Source organism: Eretmochelys imbricata, chromosome 21 (genome assembly GCF_965152235.1).
Source record: "Eretmochelys imbricata isolate rEreImb1 chromosome 21, rEreImb1.hap1, whole genome shotgun sequence".
Lineage (NCBI taxonomy): Eukaryota > Metazoa > Chordata > Testudines > Cheloniidae > Eretmochelys > Eretmochelys imbricata.
In genome coordinates, this window is record NC_135592.1 from 5,908,004 (window position 1) to 5,935,081 (window position 27,078).

At 44.5% G+C, this 27,078-nt stretch overlaps 2 protein-coding genes across 5 annotated transcripts in view; one reads left to right on the forward strand and one right to left on the reverse strand.

The window, feature by feature from the left end:
- Positions 1 to 17,211, forward strand: part of EIF2D (eukaryotic translation initiation factor 2D) — a 37,718-nt gene extending 20,507 nt beyond the window's left edge. Inside the window, exons 9-15 of one of the 3 annotated variants that reach the window (XM_077839078.1) lie at positions 8,306 to 8,409; positions 8,848 to 9,006; positions 9,669 to 9,758; positions 10,093 to 10,188; positions 10,721 to 10,841; positions 11,503 to 11,716; positions 16,864 to 17,211. In XM_077839078.1, coding sequence (XP_077695204.1) covers positions 8,306 to 8,409; positions 8,848 to 9,006; positions 9,669 to 9,758; positions 10,093 to 10,188; positions 10,721 to 10,841; positions 11,503 to 11,716; positions 16,864 to 16,880 — 801 coding nt within the window. In that variant the 3' untranslated portion in view covers positions 16,881 to 17,211. Of the gene's footprint in view, positions 1 to 8,305; positions 8,410 to 8,847; positions 9,007 to 9,668; positions 9,759 to 10,092; positions 10,189 to 10,720; positions 10,842 to 11,502; positions 11,717 to 11,760; positions 12,050 to 16,863 lie in introns of those variants that run through there. The other 2 variants (XM_077839076.1, XM_077839077.1) reach the window with 2 other exon arrangements.
- Positions 12,838 to 27,078, reverse strand: part of RASSF5 (Ras association domain family member 5) — a 66,326-nt gene continuing 52,085 nt past the window's right edge. For both annotated transcript variants that reach the window (XM_077839080.1, XM_077839079.1), the window contains exons 2-5: positions 23,519 to 23,632; positions 20,519 to 20,816; positions 17,553 to 17,668; positions 12,838 to 15,798 (exon numbers count right to left, since the gene is read on the reverse strand). In XM_077839080.1, the coding sequence (XP_077695206.1) occupies positions 15,646 to 15,798; positions 17,553 to 17,668; positions 20,519 to 20,816; positions 23,519 to 23,527 (576 nt within the window). In that variant the 5' untranslated portion in view covers positions 23,528 to 23,632 and the 3' untranslated portion in view covers positions 12,838 to 15,645. The remainder of the gene's footprint in view (positions 15,799 to 17,552; positions 17,669 to 20,518; positions 20,817 to 23,518; positions 23,633 to 27,078) is intronic.

The window sequence follows — 27,078 nt, forward strand, 5'->3', positions numbered from 1 at the left end:
AAGCATGTATCCACGCTGCGATGCCAGATAACTTAACAGCAGTCTGTGCAGTAAGCAGTACCTGATGAGGACCCTTCCACCGGGGCCCCTAGGTGTGCTTTCAATGATGGCGCCATATGTAGACCCAATCACCTGGCTCGCGGTTGTGGCAAGCGTCGGAGGTGGGTTCCGTGGGCCAGGGACTCGAACCTGTGAATGGAAGTGACATACAGCTTGCATTAGTCCCTTGCAATACTGAAGGAGCACACTGTGAGTCAAGTTCAAATGTGGAACGGGAGTAATGGTAGTCATAGCTCACATAGGGTGTCCCATAACAATTTCAAAGGGACTTAATTTATGCCTTTGGGATGGAGTGGATCTCATGTCAATAAGGGCTAATGGTAAGGCTACTGGCCAGCTTAATCCTGTAGAGTCACAAATTTTAGCAAGCTTATTCTTAAGTGCACCATTTCGTCTTTCAACTGCACCTGCACTCTGTGGGTGGTAGGGACAGTGCAACAGGTGTTATGCAATATATGGTCCAGGTGTTGAACAAGTTGTCCAGTAAAATGTGTACCCCGATCCCTGGACAGAGTAGCAGGAATTCCCTTGGCAGGCATAATATGATTTAACAAACATTTGGCAACAGACAGTGAGTCAGCCTTGCGACAAAGAAAGGCTTCCATCCAACCAGAGAATAAACATACCATAACCAATATAAATTCATATTGTTGACACTTAGGCGTTTGTACAAAATCAAGTTGCCAATGCAAGAACAGTGCTTGAGGCAGACCCCGGAACCCCTGGGCCACTTTTACAGGTTACCAATATTATGGCTTTGGCAAATGGTACAGGCTGCACAGTGGCGGGCTGCAAAAGAGCTAAAATGGGGGGCCCACCATCCTGTCTTAGTTACAGCAGAGACCATCCCCTCCTTTCCGACATGTGAAATACCGTGTAGCAGGGCGGCCAGAGACGGGTAGAGTGAAAAGGGGGCTACAAAGGCGCCAGTAGGCGAGCGCCAAAGAGAATCGGGATGTAGAGAGCAACCTTGGGCAACCCAGGATTCTTTCTCGGTTTCTGGGGCAGAGTGTTGGAGCAGGGCGAGGTCAGTGAGGGACCAGGAGAGTAAGAGGAGAGCAGAGAAAAAGGGAATCAGACATTTCGACTAGGCACGCTGCAGCAGCCACAGCACGCAGGCAGGGGGGTAAGCCTTGGGCAACAGGTCTAAAGTGGCAGAGAAATAAGCCACTGGGCGGTTCTTTTCTCCATGCATCTGAGAGAGAACTCCAAGCGCACACCCAGATTGTTCGTGGCAGAAAAGGGTAAAAGGCTTAGAATAGTCAGGCAGCCCTAAGGCAGGGGCAGAAGCCAAACCCTGTTTGAGGGAAACAAAGGCAGAATTAGCCTCAGGGGGCCACAGCATGGGTTCAGGCACAGAGAATCGAGTGAGTTCCTGGAGAGGTTTTGCGAGGGAGGCATATTGGGGAATCTATTGTCTGCAAAATCCAGCCGTGCCTAAAAACTTCTGGACCTGGCGTGGGGAGCGGGGTTGGGGAAAGCTAAGGATAGCTTGGACGCGGGTGAGAGAAAGTGCACGGGAACCCTGGGAGAGGAGAAAGCCGAGGTATGTGACAGAAGCTTGACGGAGTTGTAGTGTAGAGCAAGAAGCTTTGTGACCCTTATTTGCTAGGGCAGTAAGGAGCACTAAAGAGTCAGTTTCAGAGGCAGACAATGAAGGGGAACAGAGGAGTAGATCATCTACATATTGGACTAGTGTGGACCTGGACAGGAAAGCAAGGTCTCGGGCGAATGCTTGGGAAAAATATGACGGGCTTTCAGTATACCCCTGGGGCAGTGTGGTCCATGTGTACTGTTGCCCCTCGTAAGAAAAGGCAAACAGGAACTGGGAGTCAGAGTGAACCGGGAGAGAAAAGAAAGTGGAGCACAAATCAACAACAGTAAAATGAGTTGCATCTGGTGGGATAGAAGCCAGAATCTTTGAGAGAGGCAAGTTTTGATTCTGTCCACCTATGATTTGCCTCTTCCCACCACTGCATGAAACAATCAACCTCTCCTTTTGCCAATTTAGTTGTAGGTTGGCCGAGTTTGTCTTTTAAGACGTCTACTCGGTCTTTGTCCCAAGATCCTAACAGGTTTCAGAGTAACAGCCGTATTAGTCTGTATTCGCAAAAAGAAAAGGAGTACTTGTGGCACCTTAGAGACTAACCAATTTATTTGAGCATGAGCTTTCGTGAGCTACAGCTCACTTCATCGGATGCATGCCGTGGAAACTGCAGCAGACTTTATATATACACAGAGAATATGAAACAATACCTCCTCCCACCCCACTGTCCTGCTGGTAATAGCTTATCTAAAGTGATCATCAGGTTAGGCCATTTCCAGCACAAATCCAGGTTTTCTCACCCTCCACCCCCCAACACAAATTCACTCTCCTGCTGGTGATAGCCCATCCAAAGTGACAACTCTTTACACAATGTGCATGATAATCAAGTTAGGCCATTTCCTGCACAAATCCAGGTTCTCTCACTCCCTCACCCCCCTCCAAAAACCCACCCCCATACACACACAAACTCACTCTCCTGCTGGTAATAGCTCATCCAAACTGACCACTCTAAGTTTAAATCCAAGTTAAACCAGAACATCTGGGGGGGGGGGGGGGTAGGAAAAAACAAGAGGAAATAGGCTACCTTGCATAATGACTTAGCCACTCCCAGTCTCTATTTAAGCCTAAATTAATAGTATCCAATTTGCAAATGAATTCCAATTCAGCAGTTTCTCGCTGGAGTCTGGATTTGAAGTTTTTTTGTTTTAAGATAGCGACCTTCATGTCTGTGGTTGCGTGACCAGAGAGATTGAAGTGTTCTCCGACTGGTTTATGAATGTTATAATTCTTGACATCTGATTTGTGTCCATTTATTCTTTTACGTAGAGACTGTCCAGTTTGACCGATGTACATGGCAGAGGGGCATTGCTGGCACATGATGGCATATATCACATTGGTGGATGTGCAGGTGAACGAGCCTCTGATAGTGTGGCTGATGTTATTAGGCCCTGTGATGGTGTCCCCTGAATAGATATGTGGGCACAATTGGCAACGGGCTTTGTTGCAAGGATAAGTTCCTGGGTTAGTGGTTCTGTTGTGTGGTATGTGGTTGTTGGTGAGTATTTGCTTCAGGTTGCGGGGCTGTCTGTAGGCAAGGACTGGCCTGTCTCCCAAGATTTGTGAGAGTGTTGGGTCATCCTTTAGGATAGGTTGTAGATCCTTAATAATGCGTTGGAGGGGTTTTAGTTGGGGGCTGAAGGTGACGGCTAGTGGCGTTCTGTTATTTTCTTTGTTAGGCCTGTCCTGTAGTAGGTAACTTCTGGGAACTCTTCTGGCTCTATCAATCTGTTTCTTTACTTCTGCAGGTGGGTATTGTAGTTGTAAGAAAGCTTGACAGAGATCTTGTAGGTGTTTGTCTCTGTCTGAGGGGTTGGAGCAAATGCGGTTGTATCGCAGAGCTTGGCTGTAGACGATGGATCGTGTGGTGTGGTCAGGGTGAAAGCTGGAGGCATGCAGGTAGGAATAGCGGTCAGTAGGTTTCCGGTATAGGGGGATGTTTATGTGACCATTGTTTATTAGCACTGTAGTGTCCAGGAAGTGGATCTCTTGTGTGGACTGGACCAGGCTGAGGTTGGTGGTGGGATGGAAATTGTTGAAATCATGGTGGAATTCCTCAAGGGCTTCTTTTCCATGGGTCCAGATGATGAAGATGTCATCAATATAGCGCAAGTAGAGTAGGGGCTTTAGGGGACGAGAGCTGAGGAAGCGTTGTTCTAAATCAGCCATAAAAATGTTGGCATACTGTGGGGCCATGCGGGTACCCATAGCAGTGCTGCTGATCTGAAGGTATACATTGTCCCCAAATGTGAAATAGTTATGGGTAAGGACAAAGTCACAAAGTTCAGCCACCAGGTTAGCCGTGACATTATCGGGGATAGTGTTCCTGACGGCTTGTAGTCCATCTTTGTGTGGAATGTTGGTGTAGAGGGCTTCTACATCCATAGTGGCCAGGATGGTGTTTTCAGGAAGATCACCGATGGATTGAAGTTTCCTCAGGAAGTCAGTGGTGTCTCGAAGGTTAGCGTAGGGCCTGAGGAGGGAGTCTACATAGCCAGACAATCCTGCTGTCAGGGTGCCAATGCCTGAAATGATGGGGCGCCCAGGATTTCCAGGTTTATGGATCTTGGGTAGTAGATAGAATATCCCAGGTCGGGGTTCCAGGGGTGTGTCTGTGCGGATTTGATCTTGTGCTTTTTCAGGAAGTTTCTTGAGCAAATGCTGTAGTTGCTTTTGGTAACTCAGTGGGATCATAGGGTAGTGGCTTGTAGAAACTCGTGTTGGAGAGCTGCAGATCCTAACAGTGGCCACTGAATTTTGGGATTCTCCTGAGTTAACCTTTTGCATTCCCATACACATCTTCCCCCCGCTCCCCCCAAGGTCAGCCTTTCGAAGCTATCCCCCACCCATGTCATGAGGTTTTCTGTTCACTAAAACACAACAATGCTAGTAGCAAGACGAACACCACAGACAAACAACACAAAACATAGATCCATGGTATTCTGAAAAAAGAAAAGGAGTACTTGTGGCAACTTAGAGACTAACCAATTTATTTGAGCATGAGCTTTCGTGAGCTACAGCTCACTTCATCAGATGTATCTGATGAAGTGAGCTGTAGCTCACGAAAGCTCATGCTCAAATAAATTGGTTAGTCTCTAAGGTGCCACAAGTACTCCTTTTCTTTTTGCGAATACAGACTAACACGGCTGTTACTCTGAAACATGGTATTCTGAGTTATTCTTCCGCTGGCGCCAGCTTGCTTGTAGAGTCTAAAAACAAAAGAAACAATTTCCACCCCCCTGGTGGGGACAGATTATTGCTTAATAATAATACCACTTTCTTTTACGAATTTCCTTGTTAATTGCAGGAAAAACAGAGCAATTGCCCCCACATTTTCCTGTTTTTGTTCTATAGGCATGCCAGGTTTCAAGGGCTTTTATCTTTTAAGGGTTATGGGAAATTATCCCACTGTTTAGTCATTAAATCCCTGAGTTTTCCTTCTTATACAGCAGACCAAGTTTATAATATTTTTCCTGCTGTGTTAAGCTTTAAGTTTTATTTACAGGTAGTAACTGAGAAGCATCATTACCATACGACCTTAAAGGGTTTTTCCAAAAATCATACACACTATACCTTGTTACAGGGATACTTATTATCATTAAATTTATTAAAATTCTCTTGTGATCCCATGCCTTTTATTTAGACAATTTGTTTGCTGACCAGGTGTGTCCTTTATCTGCAGCTCCTTTGTGCTGCTAGTTCTTACCTTCCTTTATCATTTAGGTCATTTACATTTTCACAGATGCTTCCTGCTTTTGGATTTAAAGCCATCAGCAGCTCAGAGACTCTATCTTAAAAGGGACACAATCAACTTTCACCAGAGTTTTGATTACTTTTAACTTCTGCTTCCAAAACACACAGCAATCTGAAAAAGAAAACCCAACCTACTGTGGCTCCTTTTGGAGCCCTAATAGCATTTTAATTAAGTAGCATGGTATGTTTGCATTTCTTTTGCGCCTTCTACAATATACCCTGCACATGTTCTGGGGTAAATACACATTCCTTCTATCCGATGAAGTGAGCTGTAGCTCACGAAAGCTTATGCTCAAATAAATTGGTTAGTCTCTAAGGTGCCACAAGTACTCCTTTTCTTTTTGCGAATACAGACTAACACGGCTGTTACTCTGAAACCTGTCATTCCTTCCATAGTTTAACTTCTATAACATTATCCAGATCCATTTTTACATAAGGTAACTATTTCTTTTTTTGCTTACAGAGTTTTCATGTACCTTTATCAAAGTGACAGTCTGATTACTCAGAGCCATTTTAAGACTCTGTGTTTCTAACATTGCTTCTTTTTGTTTTGTACACTTCACCCCTGCTGTTGCTTCAGAAGGGCACTGTCTTTTTTTAATTTTTTTTACTACAATTCTCATCTGCTATTTTGTTACAAAAACAAACAAACAAAAAGAATCCAGAATTTTTTTTTCTATTCTCCTGATTTTGACTGCCCTGCTGCAGCCACAACTTAAAAACATTTTAAATTTTGTAAAGCATTGAATTACCTTTTAAGGATTAAATGCCAAATCCCAAAGCCAAACACTAATTAGCGGTGTCTAGCAAAAAGGTCTGTCAGTTTTGCAACTTTGAATTAAAGAGTCAAATGGATTTTTAGTGGCATTATTTAAAACAAAAACAAAACCAACTGGTCCTTAGAATTTTACATATTTACACACATACAGACAGATACATACACTTTTTCTTTCCCTTAACATCCCTTCCACACTGCTCTGTTTTTTTTACATCTTACATTCCCTTTATACATTTGAGGCAGTTAAGTTCCAATAGAACACCCTTACATCTTTTAGTGATTTTGATTACATTACCCAATAGTCAAACAATTTTGATCAGATTCTCTCGCTGCCTGCAGCAGTCCCTTTTAGATCATTTCTGTGGGAAAAGGGCCCATTTTCCCTCAGAGTAGCTGTAAAGGCTTCTGGGGACAGAAGCGTAGTGCTGGTAGTAGTCACTCTACCTTAGCCTAGACCATTTTTCCAGAAATTTACAGGAGTCTGGACTCTTCCTAAAATACATAAACTGTCCCGACTTAGATGTCTGGTTACCCGTACAGGAGGACTTTACACACCAATCACACAAGAAGGAAAGTCGGGTTCGTCAGAGCGATGCCCAGTGCAACATACAAAAGGAGCCCACAGGCTACTGCCTCAATCGCCCTTGCTTTCACACCAAGGGTTTTACCCAAGGCGCGGTGCAGCTGCGATTGTGCAGATTTCACTCACTCAGACCGTGGGGACAGGAACGCTTTGGTCAGCCGATCCCCGGACAGAGACGGCGCCCAGACTCAAACACACCACAGGGAGGATGGATAGACACAGAGACAAGACAGTCCTCAGTCTGGACAAAACACAGAAATAATTACCTGACCAGATTCCTGATGTCAGATCCCAGGATCCCTACCAGAACAGAGTGGGAACCAACAGGTTCGATGGCGTAGACTTCACTGTGGTCATGCACCCTTCCGTTCTGGCAGAGGACCGCTCGGGCCAAATGCCCAGGTGCCAGCTTGCCATGGCCGTCCTAAGAACAGTCAGGAGTCACATGGCCCCAGTGAAGACTGTTGCCATCTCAGTGGAACCTCCAAATTGTCAAAGTCAGATTCAGGACTCACATAATTTGTCAGACCACTCTGTTTATTAGCAAAGCGCCTTGCTAATGTACCCAGATGTGAGCCCCTCTCTGAGGCCCAAGATAACTTATTTATACAGCTAAGCCAAAGCCAATTTAACATAAGAGACAAAAGAAAGCAGAAACTGACAAATATACATACATATCTTATTTGTATACTAACGTTTACCAATCTCCTAGCTCAGTAGGAGCTCTAAGTTAATTAGTTTGAGGACCCATTGTCTCACACTCCTTAATGTTTCTCTTCCTGACAATTATATTTCAACAAACCCTTCAAGGAGCATTTCTTTAATGAATTATAATTTCAATATAATTCATTCTACTTTCACACTGTTTTACAGACAGGAAACTGAGGCACAAAGAAGTGGCGATTGGCCCATGGTGTCACACAGAATCTGTCACAGAGCTGGGAATTTGAACCCAGATCTCCAGAGTCCCTCTCCAGTGCCTTAACTGCCAGCTGATCCTCCCCCCCTCCTTCCCCCCCCAGGATACTCTGATTACCATCCTGCTGTTTTCCTCTTCGGTGCTAACATGATTTTAGCAGCTCATCTCTCATAGGCTAGAGCTAGGAATTAAAATGTTTGTAAGCTGGGAGTAGTAGGTGGCCCAAAGAAGGTCACAACACAAATCAGTTGCAGAGCTAGTAATGGAACCCTTGGTGTCTTGCTCTCAACACTAGACTGCACTGAGCATACAAAGTACCACCAGGGGGGTGGTGGTTATATTTATGGAGCAGAAGAGTTGGTTTTGTGACTGACTTACTGAGATGATCATAGGTTTCAGAGTAACAGCCGTGTTAGTCTGTATTCGCAAAAAGAACAGGAGGACTTGTGGCACCTTAGAGACTAACCAATTTATTTGAGCATGAGCTTTCGTGAGCTACAGCTCACTTCATCAGATCATGCAGATCCCAAAGCAGAGACTGGATGGCTTGGGTTCACTGGCAGCGTTCCTGACTTTTTCCATTATTTCTGCCTCATGTTTCCCCTTCAGCTCTCCAAGTTCCTGCAGTACATGCAACAGCAGAAGATTGTCCAAGTGAAGGAGCTGAACAGAGGGGTGGAGAGTATCGTGCACATAGACTGGAAACACTCTGAGTAAGTTGTAACTAATTGCACTGAAGTTGGTAGAGATAAAATGTGATCTAACAAGATCTCGCTGCTTTTTTTCATCTGAGTTAGGGATGTCAACCAAATTTCACCTCAGGTAGTTAGTCTGTCTATCTCAATTTCCCATTTAAATGGCCATGATATTCTTCACTGGTCCTGAACTGTTATGTAGGGATCTCATACACTGTAAAATAGTTGCCACATTCCACCCAAGAGGTGGATAAACTGTTCTGCACCAGTAGGCAGTTGGAGTGTGTAGACAGGAAAGGGGAGAGAGGGTGTGGGCCAGAGTGTCTGTTGTGGGAGGACTATTACGGTGCTGAGAAGCTGGAGGCTAATGGAAGAGCTAAACAGTCACCCCATCCTTCCTCACCCAGGAAACTATTGTGAAACTGAACTCCCTCTGTTTTCTCTATTGCATTTCAGCATTAAGTCATTTGTTGTCCCTGAAGCATTCTCTGCTGTGTCAACGGCTCCAGAGAGTAAATGTGGAGACGAAGATCAGCTGTACCATGCTCCTGAAATCATACCACTCTATGGCGTCTCAACCAAAATGGCTCCACTTTTCCAGGAGTCGGGACACAAGTAAGTGTAAGGAAGATAGGATAAAACCAGCATTGAGATAGGAGATGTAGAGGGAGGACCTAGGCCAGGTGCCAAAGGGAGTGGGGATAGTTGAGTCGTCAGCACCTTCCCTGTCAGTATTGAAGCAATGTCAGAGCATGCTGCTAGGAGCACTTGGCTGTTGGTGGGGACATAGCTTGGCTGAGAGGAATTGAGGCCCTGACGCTTCATCACCAGAGAATCCCTTAGCACTGTTTACCTGTAGAGGTGTGATAACTCAGGTGACCTAGCCAAATTCCAGACTGGGTATATTTACAGTCTCTTTACGTCAGTTCCCTTTGGATTTTCAAGGGGATACAGCACGTTCTACCTTACTACCCAGCAGTTTAGGAGAAGAATTGTCATGTGCTGTTAAACAGCTGCCTTATTACTGTCAGGGGTGAGATTCTGTGCTGTCATGCCACACAACTTTCAGCCCAGCAGGGGGGCAGCAGAGGTGACTTGAGACACTGTTGTGCCCCCGATTCAGGGCTGGAGCAGCATGCTGTTGTAATTTAAACAGCCTTTGGTGGCCGCTGGCGGTCCTCAGGCTGCAAGCTACTCTAGAAGTACCAAATGTTAATACTGTTTTCAGAACATCTGATTTCTTAATGCAACATAGTAACGATTTCCTCCTTCTCTAGGAAAGGCAGCATCCTTTCCAGCAGTGATGTGAGAAATATTATCATCAGCTATGTAAAGACTAATGAGTTGGTTGATGAAACAAACAAGAAGTGAGTAGAAGTTAATCTTATTTGTGCATCTATTTTCACTAGTCAAGCTGAGTGCAGTGCAAAAAGTTAATGTATTAAAAAAATTAACATGATGTTACACTGACCAATTTACCAAACTACAGCACAAGTGCACTGGACTTGTGTGGAGGCCAGTGTAGCTTTTAAATTAATTGGTCGCCAAGTTTTAGGGAGCTGAAACAAATCCATTAGTCAGGAGCAGGTCATGGAAATGATTACAAATGGTGGCATGCTTGGCAGAGAACATAGGCCCTATTTCCACATCTCTGGGAAGAGATAGGGCAGGCTCGCATCTAATCAGCTTGTTTTATTACAGCTTTGTAAAGGTGAATCCAATCTTGTGTGACTGCCTGTTGGATAAATGGGAGCAAGACGAGATCTCAAAGCTCAAATGGGATGATCTCCTGAGCAGGTGACTTATTTCCTGACTCTGCTTTAACATTTGCAAAGATTCAGAGTTAGCATTTAACTAAACTACTACATGATGCAAAGCCATGTCTACCTCTAAGCCCTGAAGTAGGCAGTGGCTTCCTTATTGTCAACATAAAAAGACCTACAAATAAACCTTAATTTGTAATGAGTTTAGTAGATACTACTAAGAAAGTGCAAGTTCCATTCTTTCTTTTCTTGCCACCTTGCAAATGACTAGTAATAGAAAGGTAATACTTAAAGGGATAATTTTTCTGATAAGCATTCACAAGGCAAGTCTAACAGAACCTAGTTCTGTATACACAATCTGTTTGTACATACACACAAAATATAAACCTATTCTCTAACACATCTTTAAACTTATATTTAAGACCATTCTCATATATGTGCTCAGAACTTTGAGATACTTGACCGCTTCTGTGATCTACATATCTGTGGAATCCCAGATTTAATAAAAACGTTATTGCCCAGCCTGCTGTATCTGACAAACTAAACTCAAGCCATACCTTTCTCAGGTGTCTGGAACAACTGCAGCCTTACCACCAGGTGACATTTTTTGGACACGAACCCATTGTGAGGAAAGGAAACCTTGATCCCATTGACATAACCATAGCACAGAGATCATCAAATAAAAAGGTAACGGCAGAGAGAGAGGATAGGGAAGAGGTATGGCCGATTAACATCTCTTTGGCTCTTAGTCCATCCTGGAAGTGTTCAGCACTTTTAGGACAGACCCTGCTGGAGTTTGGGGCTTCTGCATAGCCATTCTTGCCCTTTGTCAAGGAGAAGTGGGCGGGTGAGTCACAGTAGCCTGGGCAGTTGGGAAACAGCTACAACTTGGCACAGGACTCTGGTGAAGTTCTGTGCTAATGAGCACCGGCTGTCCCTCAGGCCTGTAGGATAGAGCTCTGAGGATGAGTGTGTGTTAAAGGTGTTAAAATTCTTAACACAGCCCTGGCACAGTAATTATCAAGCATGTTTTCTAAAGACCCTGGAATGTCAAGCACATCACATTGTGTTTAAATGCAAACAAATGATTGATATTTTGCCTCCAGCTGTGCTTTTCGTAGTGTGTATGTATATATAATAGGTGGACCAGGGTTATACATTAGAACAGATTGTACTGAATCGATCAGATTTTGTGTATGAGCCTATTATGTGACACTAATGGGGAAACTCTTAATGCCCAGTTCTAATCAGAAAAGCAGGATAGGGTCATGACTGCTGTTCTTAAGTAGGTGGTGGTAAATAATCTACAAAGTGAAAATCTTCTTGTGACAACGGCTAAAATCCACAGGTGACCATTATTAAGAATCTTGAACTGTATGGCCTAGACCCGCAATTAGTTGCCAACACTCTCCAGCAAAGAGTACAGGCCAGCGCCACTATTAACACACTACCTGGGGCAAAGGACAGAGTTCAGGTCCAGATCCAAGGCAACCAAATCAACCATCTTGCCAAGCTGCTCCTCGGTGAGTTTAAGCCGACATGGACTGTGTCAGTTATAAAAGGTAAATGTTTTGATTATAAAACCTAGCTCTGGGATGTACTTAAGTTGGACTCTTGGTTATATTGCAGAGGAATACCAGCTACATCGGAAATATATTCAAGGGCTGGAGAAGGCTCCAAAGCTTAGCCGGAAGAAGTAAATAACGTCTAGTGTAAAAGTATTCAAATCTCATTATTTATAACCAGTTCTGCATACAGCTGCGGGGTGAAATCCTGGTCCCATTTAAGTCAATAGGAGTTTTGCTGTTGACTTTCATGAGCCCAGGATTTCATCCAAAGAATGTGTAATTGCTTTAGCTGTTCAAATTTTTTTCCCAATAAAAAATTCAAATGTTGTCCTCTTCCAGATATTTTACTACAGCGTTCCAATGGGTTACCAAATTGCTGGCTTGTAAACTAATCTTTAACATGCTGACTTTGCATGACTGCATATATGTTACCATGCTTTTTATTTTATGAAAATAGTCTAACACCTAAACAAAGCCTATTCCAGCACATCATGGCCTAGAATTCATACCTCTTGTAGTTTAAAAGCAAAATGTTTTCATTTGTCAGCTTCTTTCTGTTTAGGTTGGATATTAGGAAAAACTTTTTCACTAAGAGGGTGGTGAAATCTCCTTCCTTAGATATTTTTAAGGTCAGGCTTGACAAAGCCCTGGCTGGGATGATTTAGTTGGGGATTGGACTAGATGACCTCCTGAGGTCCCTCCCAACCCTGATCTTCTATGATTCTTTGAAAATAATCTTTCCAGGGGCTTCTAATACCACAGACTAGTTGTGAAAAATAAACTAGGATTGTTTTCTCCCCTTCATTGAGCTTTGACAGTGTAAAAACCATATTGGACCCTACTCCTGCAACTAATTTGGTGTAAATATAAAAGGGGACAGTTTATTTTAAGGATTTGCTCTTGCAATGAGCTAAATACAGGCATAACCTCCATTGCAGGATCAATTGGGGTGTAGTCTTTTATAGATGGCTGGCTGACTTCAATAAGGGAAAAACTGTAACATGTTTTATAAACACTAATGACCTTACTCTGAGATCCCCTTTAAACACTGACCACCACACGGGGGCACCAGACAACTTTAAATAAAACAGACACAATTTTTCATCATTGACTGTTTTATTATCGTTCTCTTACACTGTCTGCATCTGAACCAACCGTTTCAGAACTTTCATAAAAGCTGAGTGACTTTTTTAAAAATACCACACAATTAACAGGGAGTAGTAAAAATAAATTACAGCATTGCAAAAATGCATTTCACTGTGCCACAGAAGCTTTACTATTCCATTCTATACACAGTTTTTACATGTTGTACAGCTGACAAAAAAAATTCACACGTACACTAGGCAACACAATGCTAACCAAAGGCACTGCCAGCAGTATTTTGCGCATCTGAAGGAAGGGGGCTTTTGATAATGTCTAAAGCTTGTGCCTTTGGCACAGGTCAATTGACTGTGCTTTTGCATCAGAGTTTCAAGGGTTTCTCTTTAAATGCCCCATAGCCAACCAAAACAAAAACAGCCCTCCCTCTTTGCAGGAGGTTTTCAGCAGCATTCACCATAATTGCGTTAGAAGCCATGCCTTCTACAAAACGTTAAAGACATGCTAGGGGTCCAGAGGGTGGGATGGTCACTGAAGGAAAAAAATATCAGTAAAAACACCCCTAAAACTTCTAGCCAGCAAGATGAGATGAAATTTAAAAAGATCTGGATCTTGCTTCTCAGAACTAATGACATTTTACAGTGTGCTTCTTTCTGCTCAGTCAATATTTGTACATAGTGCTTTCAAGGCCAAAAGCATTAAGTGCTAATTACTTATTGACCTCACAGTGTACGTATGAGGTCAGTAAGTACTCTCCCCATTTTACAAATGGGCCAACACCCAAAAAGCCTGCGATTTCCTGATTCCATCTCTGCTACCGCACGGTTGTTAAAGGTCACCTGGGTAAGGAATACAGTACAGCTAGGTGGCTTTCCCTGCCCTGCAGCCCTAGTATCAAGCCTGTCTATGCTACCAGCTATGACACGAAGTGGTGTCTCTACACCGTGGCAGGCTTGCTAAGCAGTGCAGTCACTTTCTCCCATTTAAAAGATACTTAGATATAAAACTGGAAAAAAAACAAGCATAGAGTCACCCTGGGGGGAAACTGACAATTCCTTTCTCCCCCCACTGCCCCCCAAAAATCAGCCTCATCCCTACAGTACTTCAGAGAACAGGCAGGGGGGAAAAAGTGACTGAGGCCTTTCAGAAAAGCCCTTCCCAACCCATGATCCTCATTAACTTTACAGTAAAGATTTCACACTTAAAAAGGCACTGAGGTAAATCTGAGACTCTTAAAATTGCCTTCTGTCATCACTTTGCATCTAGTGGACGCGGAACCTTTGAAGTGGAATCATTTCACCATATAACAAGTTTCAAGGGATGCTTTCAACTCAGGTCATCAGTTTAAAGTCATTTCAGGTTTTCTATCTGCACCTGCCCCTTTCCATGGCTTTACCATCAGGTTTCCTTCCTTTTCACACATCCCTTTGTTGCTGTGCGAAGGATCTATGCAGACAAGGGAAAGAGTGAAACTGACTACACACAAAGTGCTGAATCCAATGCACTCAGAGGAAACACTGGAACAATAACCTGTTAAAAGTAACACCTTAGATTAAAGCTTTCCAGACTGAAGTGTAATTTTTAAGTTGGAGTCCTTGAACCAGGAGCTAGGAAGGGATTAATAGCAGTAACTGTTGTTTCCAACTGTAGCAGTGTCCATTTGTAAAAGGCTAAGCTGTTTCTCTGAGAAAGAATGGAGGCGGTGAGTAATGACATTCTTGTTGCATTCTCCCAGCTCTAAGCACCACACGTGGCAGGGTGGTAGTCATACAGGGAACCTAGCAGCCTCTCATCTACGTGCAGAAGGAGGACAGTGGGAGGATGCGGAGGCTCTGTGGGTGGTTGGGTGATCGAGGGTAACAGGAGCAAAGCTGCAGGAGGCTGGGCAGTTGCTGTTCCTCTGCATGGCTGAAAATTGTGCTCCAGTTTCTGTATTGAACCATCATCCATGTTCCCACCTCAACCATCTTACATGTAAAAAGAGTAAATCTGTAAAACATTGGTCCCTGAGTAGGAAACTGGCAATACACAGAATAGCCACACTCAGCAGTAGGGAGCATTTGCTCTCACGCGGAGACTAGCCGACCAAACAATCCTAGTTTCACTCTCCTCCTACTTCATCTTCTTTAAAAATTCCCTAGAATGAACAGTAGGTAAAATCCCAGTGAAACCTACTGGACAGACTATGGTGGACTTGGAGCCTTCTTGGCATCTGACTTTTTATGTTTCAGTAGATCTCTTAGAATTGTGCAACAATCCGTTCTGGCATCAACAGCAGCTGCAACACACACATGATCTGGTGCAACCAACCCTCATTGCTTTATCTGCTGCTTCCTGTGGCACCACCTAACTTATGAAATGACAGAACTACACAACACAACAACCACACACAAGGCAGCCGTAGCATCTTAAAACAAAGCCAACAAGCAAGTTGGTGGGAGGAGGGTGAAAGAAATGCAGTTCTATCCTGCCCAACACAATTACCCAGTAGATATTCCTATTTATTTAACATTCAGCCGTTACCGTGAAGTTTCTCTGCTTGGCAACCCAATGAGACAACTGAAAGCTAAGCAGCAGCTCTACTTGGTTTATTGAGGGCCTGCGGATTTAAAGAGAGGCTTTCCATTTTTTTTACTGACTGGCTGTGATCCAGCGATAATTTCTGAGGGAAAAGAAATGCGACGCTTGTCTCTTTGTGGGTGTGTCATTCCTCAGACAGAGGAACAGGGAGAAAGGGTCAGACAAATCTGAGGTGTCCTGAGAAGTCTCTTCTTTTTAAAAATAATATCTAGCTTAGTCTGGTACGATACGTGCTTTGTGTTTGGTTATCCTGGTTTTCCTCCTGCTTCTTTCAAACTCTCCTCCAGTCTTTGTTTAAACTTGCTGTACTTCTTTTGGACTTGCTGAATTTTGTCTTTTTCCTCTCTGTCCAGTATCATTAAGAAATTTTGTAGCTCTGGGATAGAGAATGCGTTCCACTGCCGAGAAAGCAAAAACAGAGAAGTGATATGAGCAGACAGAATACCACCTCCCCTCTGTTTGCCTGTAACATGCACACTGTCGTTTATTGTGCAGCTGAGTGCTCATCTTGAAAATCAGGGGAAAAGACACATGCTACCTAGCAAGGTCAGTTAGTTGGATTTCTATATACAGAAAGATCTAGTTAACTGGCCTTGCAATTTGACACTGCAAGGATCTGTCCCCCTGATAGAGTGAGTCAGGAATTTTTTTAAAGCAATCACTTCAATAAAAAATGCTGATTCTTCAAAACCAGAACTTTGTGGGAAAGGGGCAGTTGAGACAAAACGAAAAATTCCAGTTTGAAATGACTGTTTAGAAATGTAAACGAGTACTGTACAAGACGTTTTGTTTCATTAAAAAAAAATGAAATGTGTCCATTGACCCAAAGCAGGGTGGTGGGAGAGTGGGTTTGGTTAGAAAATTTAAGGGCCCCTTTCGAAAGTTTTCAAAAACTCAATTTTTCATAGGATAGGAAAACAATTTCCCAGTGAGCTGTTCAGATATGTACATGTCCCCGCTCAATGCTTTGAGATGGAGTCAGGAATCTGTGATCCAACACACGTCTAAGTTTGAGCCATCTGGGACTATGATCCCAAAGCAAAACCTGAATTTACCCTGGGTGGACTTAAAATTTTCCACTGCAACACTTGACCCCACAAAACACAATTTCCAAAGGGACTGAAGAAAACAGGCAAGTAACTGAGCTGTGGCATGCAAAAGCTAATGCAATCACCAGTGCTTTGTGTCATGAAGGGGGAAGGTCTGAACTACCCAGCAAGCCATGTTGTTACTAGCAGGGATAGTTCTACGTAGATTACTTTTAATTGATTGAGAAATCAACAAAAGATTGTTAGATATGCTGGGATGGAAACACCATAATGCAGGTTGAGAGGCCAGCTTCTACTCAGCGATATTACAAGTAGTGTATGTCTGGAAGTATCCCTGAGAAATACTGACATCTGGGCCATAATTTTGGAATTTAGATACATTTAATCCTGCTTTTTTGATCTCTCCTTTCTTAGGGCACGATTGCTCTTGAGTGGTGAGAGTCTGAACTGCTCAACTCTGTGTCAATGCCTGTGCTGCTTAGCAGCAGCTAGTCATCTTCAGCACAAGTGAGAGAGTCCTGAGGTTTCACTGAACACTCTCTGAAGTTCTAAATTGCCGTACTGTGTGGCATAAGAAGCCTTGGGAGGCAATAGATTTATTATACAGCATAGCATTGGCCTCTATTTTAAAATCAGTGGATTAGCTATGGCTCCATTTAGCTAATCTACTCTGAGGATTAAGTGAAGAACTGCATTGCTTAGTTCTATAAACAAACCAACACATACACACAAATGGATTATGGTGTAAAAATCTCAAACAGGCCACAGCATTTTTTACAGAGCCGGTTTTTGAAAACATACTAAGTTTTCTGCAATAAACTGATTGGTTAAAGGTTCTGAAAAACACAGGCTAAACTCAAGGAATCCTTTGAGATGCTTTAATATTGATTCTTAAGTGGAAGGTTGGTGTCTAAGTCAGTGTTCTGGATTTTCGAACTGTAACACAAGGAAGGTAAACTTGCTCCCTCCTATCCCCCAGCAAAAAAGCCATTAAGTTGTGTTTCTACTGCAGTAGGTCTCACAGGTTTGTTTAACAAGGCTATGTGGTTTTGTAAAGCTATGAACATTGGTGTGAGAGCCAAGGGAAAGACTCCCAGACATACCTCAACTTCCCCCGTTTCGTTTTCCTTCAGCACGAAACTGAGAACATCTGTGTCGGGGCCAGCCAGCAGCCGGAGATACAAGGGGTATTCTGTTAGAGAGAGCTTCTGGAAGAGAACTGCAGGCAGGAAAAAAGAGAGAGAGAGAGAGAGAGGTTCTAAATGAGCCTTTAGGATTCAAGGGCAGGAAGATGCTCTAGAAGTTACTGAGCAAACACAGCATAGGTTCAAAGGCAGTTTGAGCTGGACTTCATAAGTAAGAGTCACTATGGGATGTACCATCTCCAGCAAAGGTGTTTATAAAGGGTGGTTAAAGCAAACGATTGCAAGTTGCAACACCTAGATACGATGTCTGCTGCTAGTTAGCTATGTGAGGTTGAATAAAGGTTCTGTCCAGATTAAGGAAATTAGAATCAGTGTAGGGACAGACTTCACCAGTGCAGCTGAATCTGGTCATATATCCAGGTTAGCTGTACTGGTGTAAGCCCCCCTACTCCCTCTGCTCTGTACGGTGAGGCTTAATTAACGCTCTTCATGGGCAATATACTCAGCCCTGGGTGTCTGAAGTGAGGCCCCATAAAGCCCTATTTAGGTGCCTAGGAAGATGGCCTCATTTTCCAAAGAACTGAAGATCCTGCAGTTCCTATCAGCGTCAAGAGGAGCTGCAGTGAGCTCAGCACTTTTGAAAAATCAGGCCGCTTGTTTAGGCTCCTACATTAGGATTTAGAAGCTTAATGTTATGCACCCAGTTTAGAAAGTCTTGGCCCAAGGGCTGAGAAACCCTCCAGTGAAAGGATCTGTATAAACACAAACTATCAGCAGGGAAGAGCCCACGCCACTGGCCAACGCAACCAGGCACAGGTCAACTGGAAGTTACTTAGTGTGATATGCACAAATTCATTGAATTGGCCCCCATCCCAAACCCACCTTTCAATCTGTCCCACCCCAAAGGTATGCTGTTTAGCCCCCTTTTTTTTGGGGGGGGGGAAGAGATTTTAACAGATAAAGGGGCAGCGATACACCCAAATCTCCTTGAATTTCAGTGGGAACAGGGCACCTAACTCCTTCAAGTGCTTTTGAAATTCCCACCCATAGTCTCCTCCACTGTTTTGTACCAAGACTGTCTTGCCATGACAAGTGCCAAAGAAGTTCAGCTTTCTGTGATAGTGTTCCTGTTGGATCTCTGATGGATTGTGGGGGGGAGGGCAGGGAGAGAGAAGAGGCAGATAACATAATTATGAACCCAGGGACTAGAGGAGGAAGAGAGAAAGCCAGAAATGTCCATTCAGAGCAGCTGCATTCCTTGCCTATTATAAATAAAATTTTAATGCAATGATCTTGTTTATAAGGGTGGGTGGGTCATGATGATTCAGCTAAGGTTAAAACTCCAGAAGTCTATGAGTCAATTAGAATATCAGTATTTTTTTGCAGGTACCAAAGATAAAGCACTATCAGAGATCAGCGTTGATACACAGAAGCTAAATAAAGGAGGCGAGGGGAAATTCTGGCCAGGGACACTAGGGTGCACAGCAGACAGGACCATGTCGGAAAGACTGAATTCCATGCAGGTGGGTGTCCGTCTCAAAGGGCTGAGTCACCCCGAGGAGGATTTGAGCCTCCACGGTATCAAAATTTAGTTCATGGTTTTTAAAGCACAAAGCAGTCTTCTACGACTGAACTGAAAGTCTTGTGGGATAAGTGACTAACTCCCAGTGACTTCACGGCAGTGACTCAGTTTGTCTCAGTCTATAGGGGGCTCACAAGCTAGGTACACCCAGGCACCCAGGCCAGCCCTTAAGTGGCATCTCCTAGCTTCTGTTACAACAGCTTGCATTCCACACAGGTGACCATATTTGCATCTCGGCTGTGACACGAGACCCTGTAACTTAAGTGGGAGCTAGTTGTGGAGCTGGAAATCAGATCTTGTGTATGCACCAGTGAACATTATTTGTTTAACAATGAAACCACCACTCCTGCCTTAGCCAACAGGGGCTGGCGCTGAAACAGAATAAGGCAAGTAGGGTGATATCTGTACTACACATGGAGAAGGCAATTGTTGCCCAGGTATTTAGTATGCTGCAGAAGAGTGATTAAACCTTCCTTAGGTTCCTATATAGCCCCCTCTCTGTAATATCTGAGCACTTTACCGTCTTCACTGCATTCATCCTCCCAACACCCGTGGAGCTGCACAGTGTTCTGTCCTGTAATCTCTCATTTATATAGCTCCTTTCACCCTGAACACACCACAGCAAGTAAGATTATGTACAGACTCTACGCAGCCCCTGCTGCAAGGTGGCAAGTGCATACCTGGTCACAGAACTGCTCCACCACAGCTTACGGCAGGGAGTCACTTATCCAACAGTTGCAGGGGGAATTTGTTCGGCATATTTGATTATCTAATTTAGATTTGGGCCAGGCCTCCCCTAACTCCTGCAACAAGTGACATTTGATCCTTAATGACCACAAGGAGTCGGGATCAGTGCGGTGGCAGGCTACACGTACACAGGTTGGCTATTACGGCTCTTCCCTGATGAGTGCATTAGTAAGAACACCACAGAGCAAAGCAGATCTTCCCTTGGGAAACCACTGACAGCTCTGCTATTAGGAATGACACTTACAAATGAGAGGAAACATGGCTTTATGGTTTAGGCACTGGACTGGGACTCCAAAGATTTAGGTTCATTTCCCAGGTCTGCTACTGACTCCCTCTGTGAGCTTGGTCAAGTCACTTGATCTTTCTGGTCCTCAGTTCCTCATCTTACAGAAGGGGCTCACTATCCTCCCTTTTTGTCGGTCTTTGGGGCGGGGGCTGTGTGTATGTGCAGCACCTTGCACAGTGCAGCTCAGTTAAGGCCTCTACTGTACCACAAATCACAATCTTACCAACTGTGGCAGAGAGGGGAAGCATCTGGGAATTCCCCTCTCTGCACCGAGCCCCCATGGGTGTGCACGGAAGGGTGTGCACTCACCTTGCCCATCTCTCTGCATTTCCTTGAAAAGTGCAAACTTTTGAGGGTTGTCCACCACCATGAACTTCTTGAGGAGCCCCTGGATCACCTCGCTGACCGTGGTCGTGCTGCTGATGTGCAGCTGCTTGACTGCATCCAGCGGCAAGTAGAAGGAAGTTCTCTTGTCCGTCATATCAGCCAGGTTCACCTCCTTGAGGGCATCATAGATAGACGGCGGCCGAATTCCTGCTGGCACCGTCACAGGCCGGCACAGTTTCAAGTGCACTTTAATGAAGCCCGTGTAAGTGCCGTCCTCATTCTACAGCGAAGGAGATAACGAAAGTCAAGTTTCAATGAGTGCTCATGGGGCAAGACAGGTTTTCAGCCAATGCCAGTATCCCCCCCCACACTCAAGCTGAAGGGCTTTTTGCAGTACTTAACCCAGTGGTAGACATGGTGGGCTGACTGCAGGGACAACTTTCTATAGTGCTTGAAACTTTCCTAGTAATAACGTAAAAGGAACTAGCAATTTAGGGTTAGTCACTACAGAATTCTTCCTGTTCCCTACTATTCAATAATGCCCTAGGATTCTTCGCCGCCCCTTTGCCATCTCATCCTTTGTAAACTGTTCCTGCTACAGAGAAGAGTTATGGAAACTAAGTGACATTAAATACCATTTGTGCTTGCAATTACACTTCTGTCTCCTTTAACTGGAGATGGGTTTGGAGAGAACATGTAAGCATCTGAACTAGGGTTTCCGAGGGCTGAGCTGGATATGCTGGCTGTTTTCATAAGGTTTTAGCTCCAAACAGTTGAAAGCTTGCAGCTCTCCATCTTAAATGATGGAAATTTCATGAGATTTTCACCATCCTGGGCCCGATCTTGAGATAAAGGCCCTTTACACAGACTTTATGAGAAATCTAACCCTGGTTAAGCATGGACAACGCCGTGGGTGCCATGCTGTAACAAACTCTAAAAGATTAGAACATCTGGAATTGATAGCTCAGGTACTGGTTCACAGCTGTCAGTTGGGGCTGAAGTGAGTTGCTACAGAGTCCCAAGACTGCAGAGGTTACAGGCAAAAGATGGCCTATTTGCCTTAAAAGAAAATGAGCCAATAACAACTCCTGGGGAAGCCAGGCTACTCCAATGTTAATCCATGGGTCACAAAAGTTAGGAGAAGGAAAAAGATCCCTTTGATGACTCTCAGGCTACTATAAGGGATCCCTGCACTAGTTTTTGTTCACATCAGTTGTAAGTGATGTCTGTTTAAAGACAACTTGGGGCTTGTTTTCACAAACTGACAAGCGACTGGAAAACCATAAACAACTGAACACTGTTCTCTGAAATTGTAAAATCTCCATTATTTCTGTTTTTCCAAAACCTCCTTCACTGTGAGCTATGAGAGCTTGTGAAATTTGCTCCTTTTGTTAAATCTAATTTGTGAACCCAGTCCTTTCCTTGGCCTCTCAAGATTTACCAACAGGGCTTGGTTTACATGGTTGTTTTTGCCAAGGAGTAAACAAGGCTGCAGTCAAGGGCTGGAACTGTAAGCAAATTACTGTGGGTCCCACAACTTCGTTTAAAAGTTTGACCGTGGAGGAACAGAATGGCACATCTGGTTCCCCAACGGCTCTATGTCTCCAAACAGGCTGTGTGACAGCGATTGAATGGCAGTGAAGCAGCTTTCTAGTTATCATGACTCATCCAAGCTACAGCCTGATCTGTGTGTGGCAAATCGTTTGCTGGACATGGAAATTACTCTGAAAATTTCCGCACTGGAAAAAAAAAATTGTAGAACCATTGTCTGAACCGTGTGGTGGCTCATGCCACACAGACCTGGGTACAAATAAGGCTGGTGACTAAGCACTTTAGGTGCTGAAATGAGTGACAGCCCTCAAGACCAAAGCCCTGTGCTTTCCATAGGACAGACCAGGCCTGATTCAAAGCCCACTGAAGTTAATGGGCATCTTTCCACCAGTAGAGTGGGCTTTTGGATCAGGCCTGGACAGGGCAGACCCCAGCAATGCAAGTTTTCCTCCTTGCCTCAGCCACACCTCACCAGCAGGGCTAAGCAGCGAGTTCAGTCTCCATGGCACAGTATTAGGCTCTCCTGAGACTCCCATTGAGGGAGCCTGGCAGGATGGTAGATTTTTTACCGTCAACACATGTCTCCAAGGAAGAAGCCGAGAAGCATCAAATTCAATTTACATAGTGGCTACTGAAAAGTCAGCAAGTTTCTTAAGACTGAACTTAACTGCTTAGCTGTACCGAAGGCCTTATCCAGTGGGTACAAATTTCAAAAGCACTTTAATGATGTAGCAGCTGAAGTCTCATTAAGTGAATTAGGCTCCGAAGGCACTTAAATGCTTCTGAAATTTTTACCCAGCATGTTTCACACTCCCGTCAATTAGCAGTGCAGTCATGCCCTGACACACCGCTCAGCAACGGGGACCCCTTGTGTTAGGTGCTGTATAGACACAGGCTCTTCCCCCCGAGGTTCTCCTACTTGCGTAACAGCAGCCTTGGACACAGTCAAAGTTAAAATCCAGATTCAAATGCGGCCCCCCGTTCCTCACCCCCCAAGGCTGGGCTGTTTAGACCCAAGTTTTTGATTCAGGCCAGTCTGTAGCCTTAAGCGTTTCAGGAGAAGACCACTGCTAAAATAGGTTAATACGAATGCTCTACTCAGAATTCATTCGTCATACTGCGGTTCAAATGCAAGACAAGCAGTCCCTGTACTGGGAACCGATGCAGTTAACACATCATCTGATTATCTGCCATTTACAAATGCAGTCGTGTCTATGCATTTATACCCTCTGTTGGCATGTTCTCCTCGCAGTAGGACCTGATTTCCTGCTGCGGTTTGGCAGATGAGTCAAAGGTTTTGGAGCTATCCATGTCAGGTGAACTTCACTCTTGTGCAAAGGCTCAGCGCAAGGCCCAGTCACCTCTAAAGCCAGAATTAAAAGCCTGTCCTTAGTGCCTAAAGTAATGTAGACAGATGAATAAAATACATACCAGCTTCATCACAAAGCAGTTTGTAACCTTAGCATTGTAACTATTGATTATCTGTTCAATCTCCTGGATAGTGGGAGCTTTGGGTTTTTCCTCTTCTGCTGTTTTTGTTACATTCTGAAACGAGAAATAAAGAATAGTGAATACCTTCGGTTTGTACGTCACTTTGCAGCCAGGAGCGTCGTACAAATTGTATGCTGCAAATGGTACACTCTTCATGGCCCTGCCTTTGCCAGGATATACATATAAGCACAAAGACAGACATAATCCCTGGTCCTGAGAGTTTCCAATAAGAATGATGGAGAAGATAATGCCATTTATTGCTATTATTTGTACGGGCGTAGTGCCGAGAGGCCCAAATTAAGACCCCACAGTGCTAGGCACTGTACACACAGAACAAAAAACTAGTCCTTTCCCCAAAGAGCTTACAATTTAAGCAAGAGCCAACGGATGACTACCACCTCCATGAGTTGTCTGGTCACCCTCCAGCCCACTGGTGGCTGCATTTCAGAGGTGTGTGGAGCGATTTCTCCTTCATTATTAAGAATGTTCCTTAATATTTATATTAGAATCCCCAGACATGCAGCTACTTTTGGAAAAGGACATACTCAGTGAACCAGCCCCCTGCACAATAGTGTAGAAAGGGAAAAGTTTGGCCAAAGACGCATAACGTAAACGTAGACGCATAGGCCACCTCTTAGCATCCCCCAGCACCATTTTCATGGAAAGGTTTGAGGCTTCCTTAATTTCCCTGTAGAGTGAAGAGGGTTTATAGAGTTTTGCCCAGAGGACTTCATTAAACCTGCATGGAATTTTCTCAGAAGGGTGAAGGTATTTGGTTTTTTTTACCCTGCTGGAATTCAAACATATGGTTCCAAGGAATCTAAGTTATTTCAAACCTGATGCTTAAAGCTCTAAGCTGTCCCTTCTGGAAAGCTGAGAAATGCCACATGGGTCTATGATGCAGGAGGGTCTGAGATTTGAGCAGTCAGTAAGACAGGCAGATGGCTGTTATAATTCCGATGGGTTCTTCAGTGAGGTATTGATCCAAAGTGCTCTGGGTGGTTTAATGACTAGCAGACAATGGCTCCTACAGGCTGATCAATGGGGAGGCAAAGGAACAGACAAGCCACAAAAAGCTTTTGCTCTCACAGGGTCTTGGATGCTGCTGCACCACATGCTTCATCTGTAAAACATCTCCATCCGCCACATGCCAGTGGCCTGCAGCATCTGCATTGCAATGGGTGTTCCCTTCAGCGGGCTTGTCATATTTGCTCCTTGCAATCTTGGCTTCTGGCAGGCCCCGAGAGGAATATTTCTGGGATACGTGCTGCTGATGGCAAGGAAAAAGAAATAGTGGCTTTCTTGAGCCACTTCCCACAGCACGGCTGAAAGACATTCACTCACTGCAAGCATCAAGCAGAAGAGATTGTAGAGTTTCACGGAGGTGGTCAAGGGAGGCACTTGGAAACAAGCGGCACAAAATAAAAATCTCACCAAAGATGGGGAATGTTTTCACCATGGAACAGACCTTTGAGCCAGCAGTCAACACAGGAGACCGAGGGAGCTGCATTTATCATGGCAATTTGTGGGCAGCATCACCGATGCTTTCAATAAGCCCACGTGCAATTAATGAAACGCACAAAGTCCAAACTCCCTGAGAACTTGGGCATCTTTGTTGAGCATGATCAGAACAAAAGAACATCCTGTAGCCAACTGACTGCTCACTGCCATTTTGTATGGGGAAGTAAGGGTACTTCCCCCCTTCTATAAACACCAGTCACAGGAGGATCTGAGTGTGTTTAGAGCACCATAAGTGAGCATCACTTCACCCCCTATGAAGCGGGTAACTATCATAGCCTCCCCATCTGTAAAATGGAGGGAGATTTGCCAGAGATCACATGGAGTCAGCTGCAGTATCCCCAGCTTTAGCCACTGCACTAGCCATTGCTGCCTCAGTGGAAGGTACCACTTCATCCACCTGCAGCTGCCAAATGTTTTTCTGCCCCTCACCTAGCAACTGGAAGCCAGTGACTATTTTTCATGGCTCTGCTACCATTTCCTCCATGTGCAGAGCAGCCGGGATGCTACTGACAGCAGGTTCATTCAGACAGAATTTGCAGTTACATCTACATTTGGTTCTTCCTCCAAGCAGTGCATTTCTAGCAGCTTCGGAGGAGTAAGTCATTACTTCAAAGCTAAAATGCAATAACACCACATAAACAGTGAGCAACCTGCACGGCTAATCCATAGCACGTGCCTGCCCAACGTCCCCAGTAATCCAATCAACGCAATCACAGCCTGCCTTGGAAGTCTCTCTGTTCTCTGTGCGTGGGGGAAACAGAGGGACAAGGGCTCTTTTCTCTCCCTTTCATTGGTTTTGATGAATTTCCTTTTGCGAGGCTAAATTACAGTCAGATGCAGTGCGTAGGAGGGGTTCACAGGCAGGTCTTTTACGTAAACATATTCATTAGTCATTAGAGACAATCGGAAAACCACCTGTAATCAGGTCCCATCACAGACAGAGACACTAAAGAAAAACATAACTGGGCATTGAGAGCATTTAAGCAAAAGGGCAATAAACACTTCTGGATACACCTGCCATGAGGGGCTTATTAAGGAGGCTCATTAAAAGCCATGATAGCCTATTTGCACAGGAGTGCTTAGCACTCACAGCTCCCAGTGATGTCAGCAGGAACTGCAGTATCTTTGAAACTCGGGCCAGGGATGTATCGGAAGCAGGCTTTGAATCCAGGGGGCGCTGCCAGCTACTTCTAGACCCAATATACAGTGCCAGATCCTTAGCTGGCATAAATCGATGTAGCTCCATTTAAGTCAATGGGGCGATGCTGATTTACACCAGCCGAGGATCTTGACCTTAGAGTCTAAAAAAATCAGCTAACTCCACTAAGGGAGGAAGGGGGATCTGTGGGTTTTTTTGCTTCCACCTGCTCCTCTGCAGTGCTCCTGCCGCAGAGCTTGGCAGGCAGGGAGAGGAGCCACGGGAAAGTTGCTATACGGGCCCTGATTCCACCAGAAACCAGGGTACTCTGAGCAGCATGAAGCCTGCTTCTGTGCCCTACGAACCCCATCAGAGGGGTCATGAGGATGGTGCCAAGCAGGGGTCAGTGCCAATATGGGAGACAATTAAGTGCTTTTGGGAGGTGTGCAGGAGTCAGGATGCTGCCTTCACATACAACAGGTTCTGCGAGGTTTGGAGCAACTTTCCCTGTGCCCCTCAACTACCATGGGTTCTATCCCCGGCACAGCACCTCCACCTTGGCAGGAAACCGCATCAGGGAAAGCAAAACCAGGGAGAGGTTACAAATAAGTCCTCCCCTGCCACAGGTTTACATGCAGGAGGGAAGCAAATGCCTCATGTATTTTCTTGTCTGTGAAACTTCCGGTGAAAATCAGACTCTGCTCACCGGAATTGAAAATCTGTTGCAGCCGAGAAATTCATGAAAAGCCCCACCTTGGCTTGCTATCCAAGAGTTTACGTAGAGTTAAATTAGAACGGTCTATGAACTGCAAACTTTAGGCAGATTTAGGAGAACCCGGGG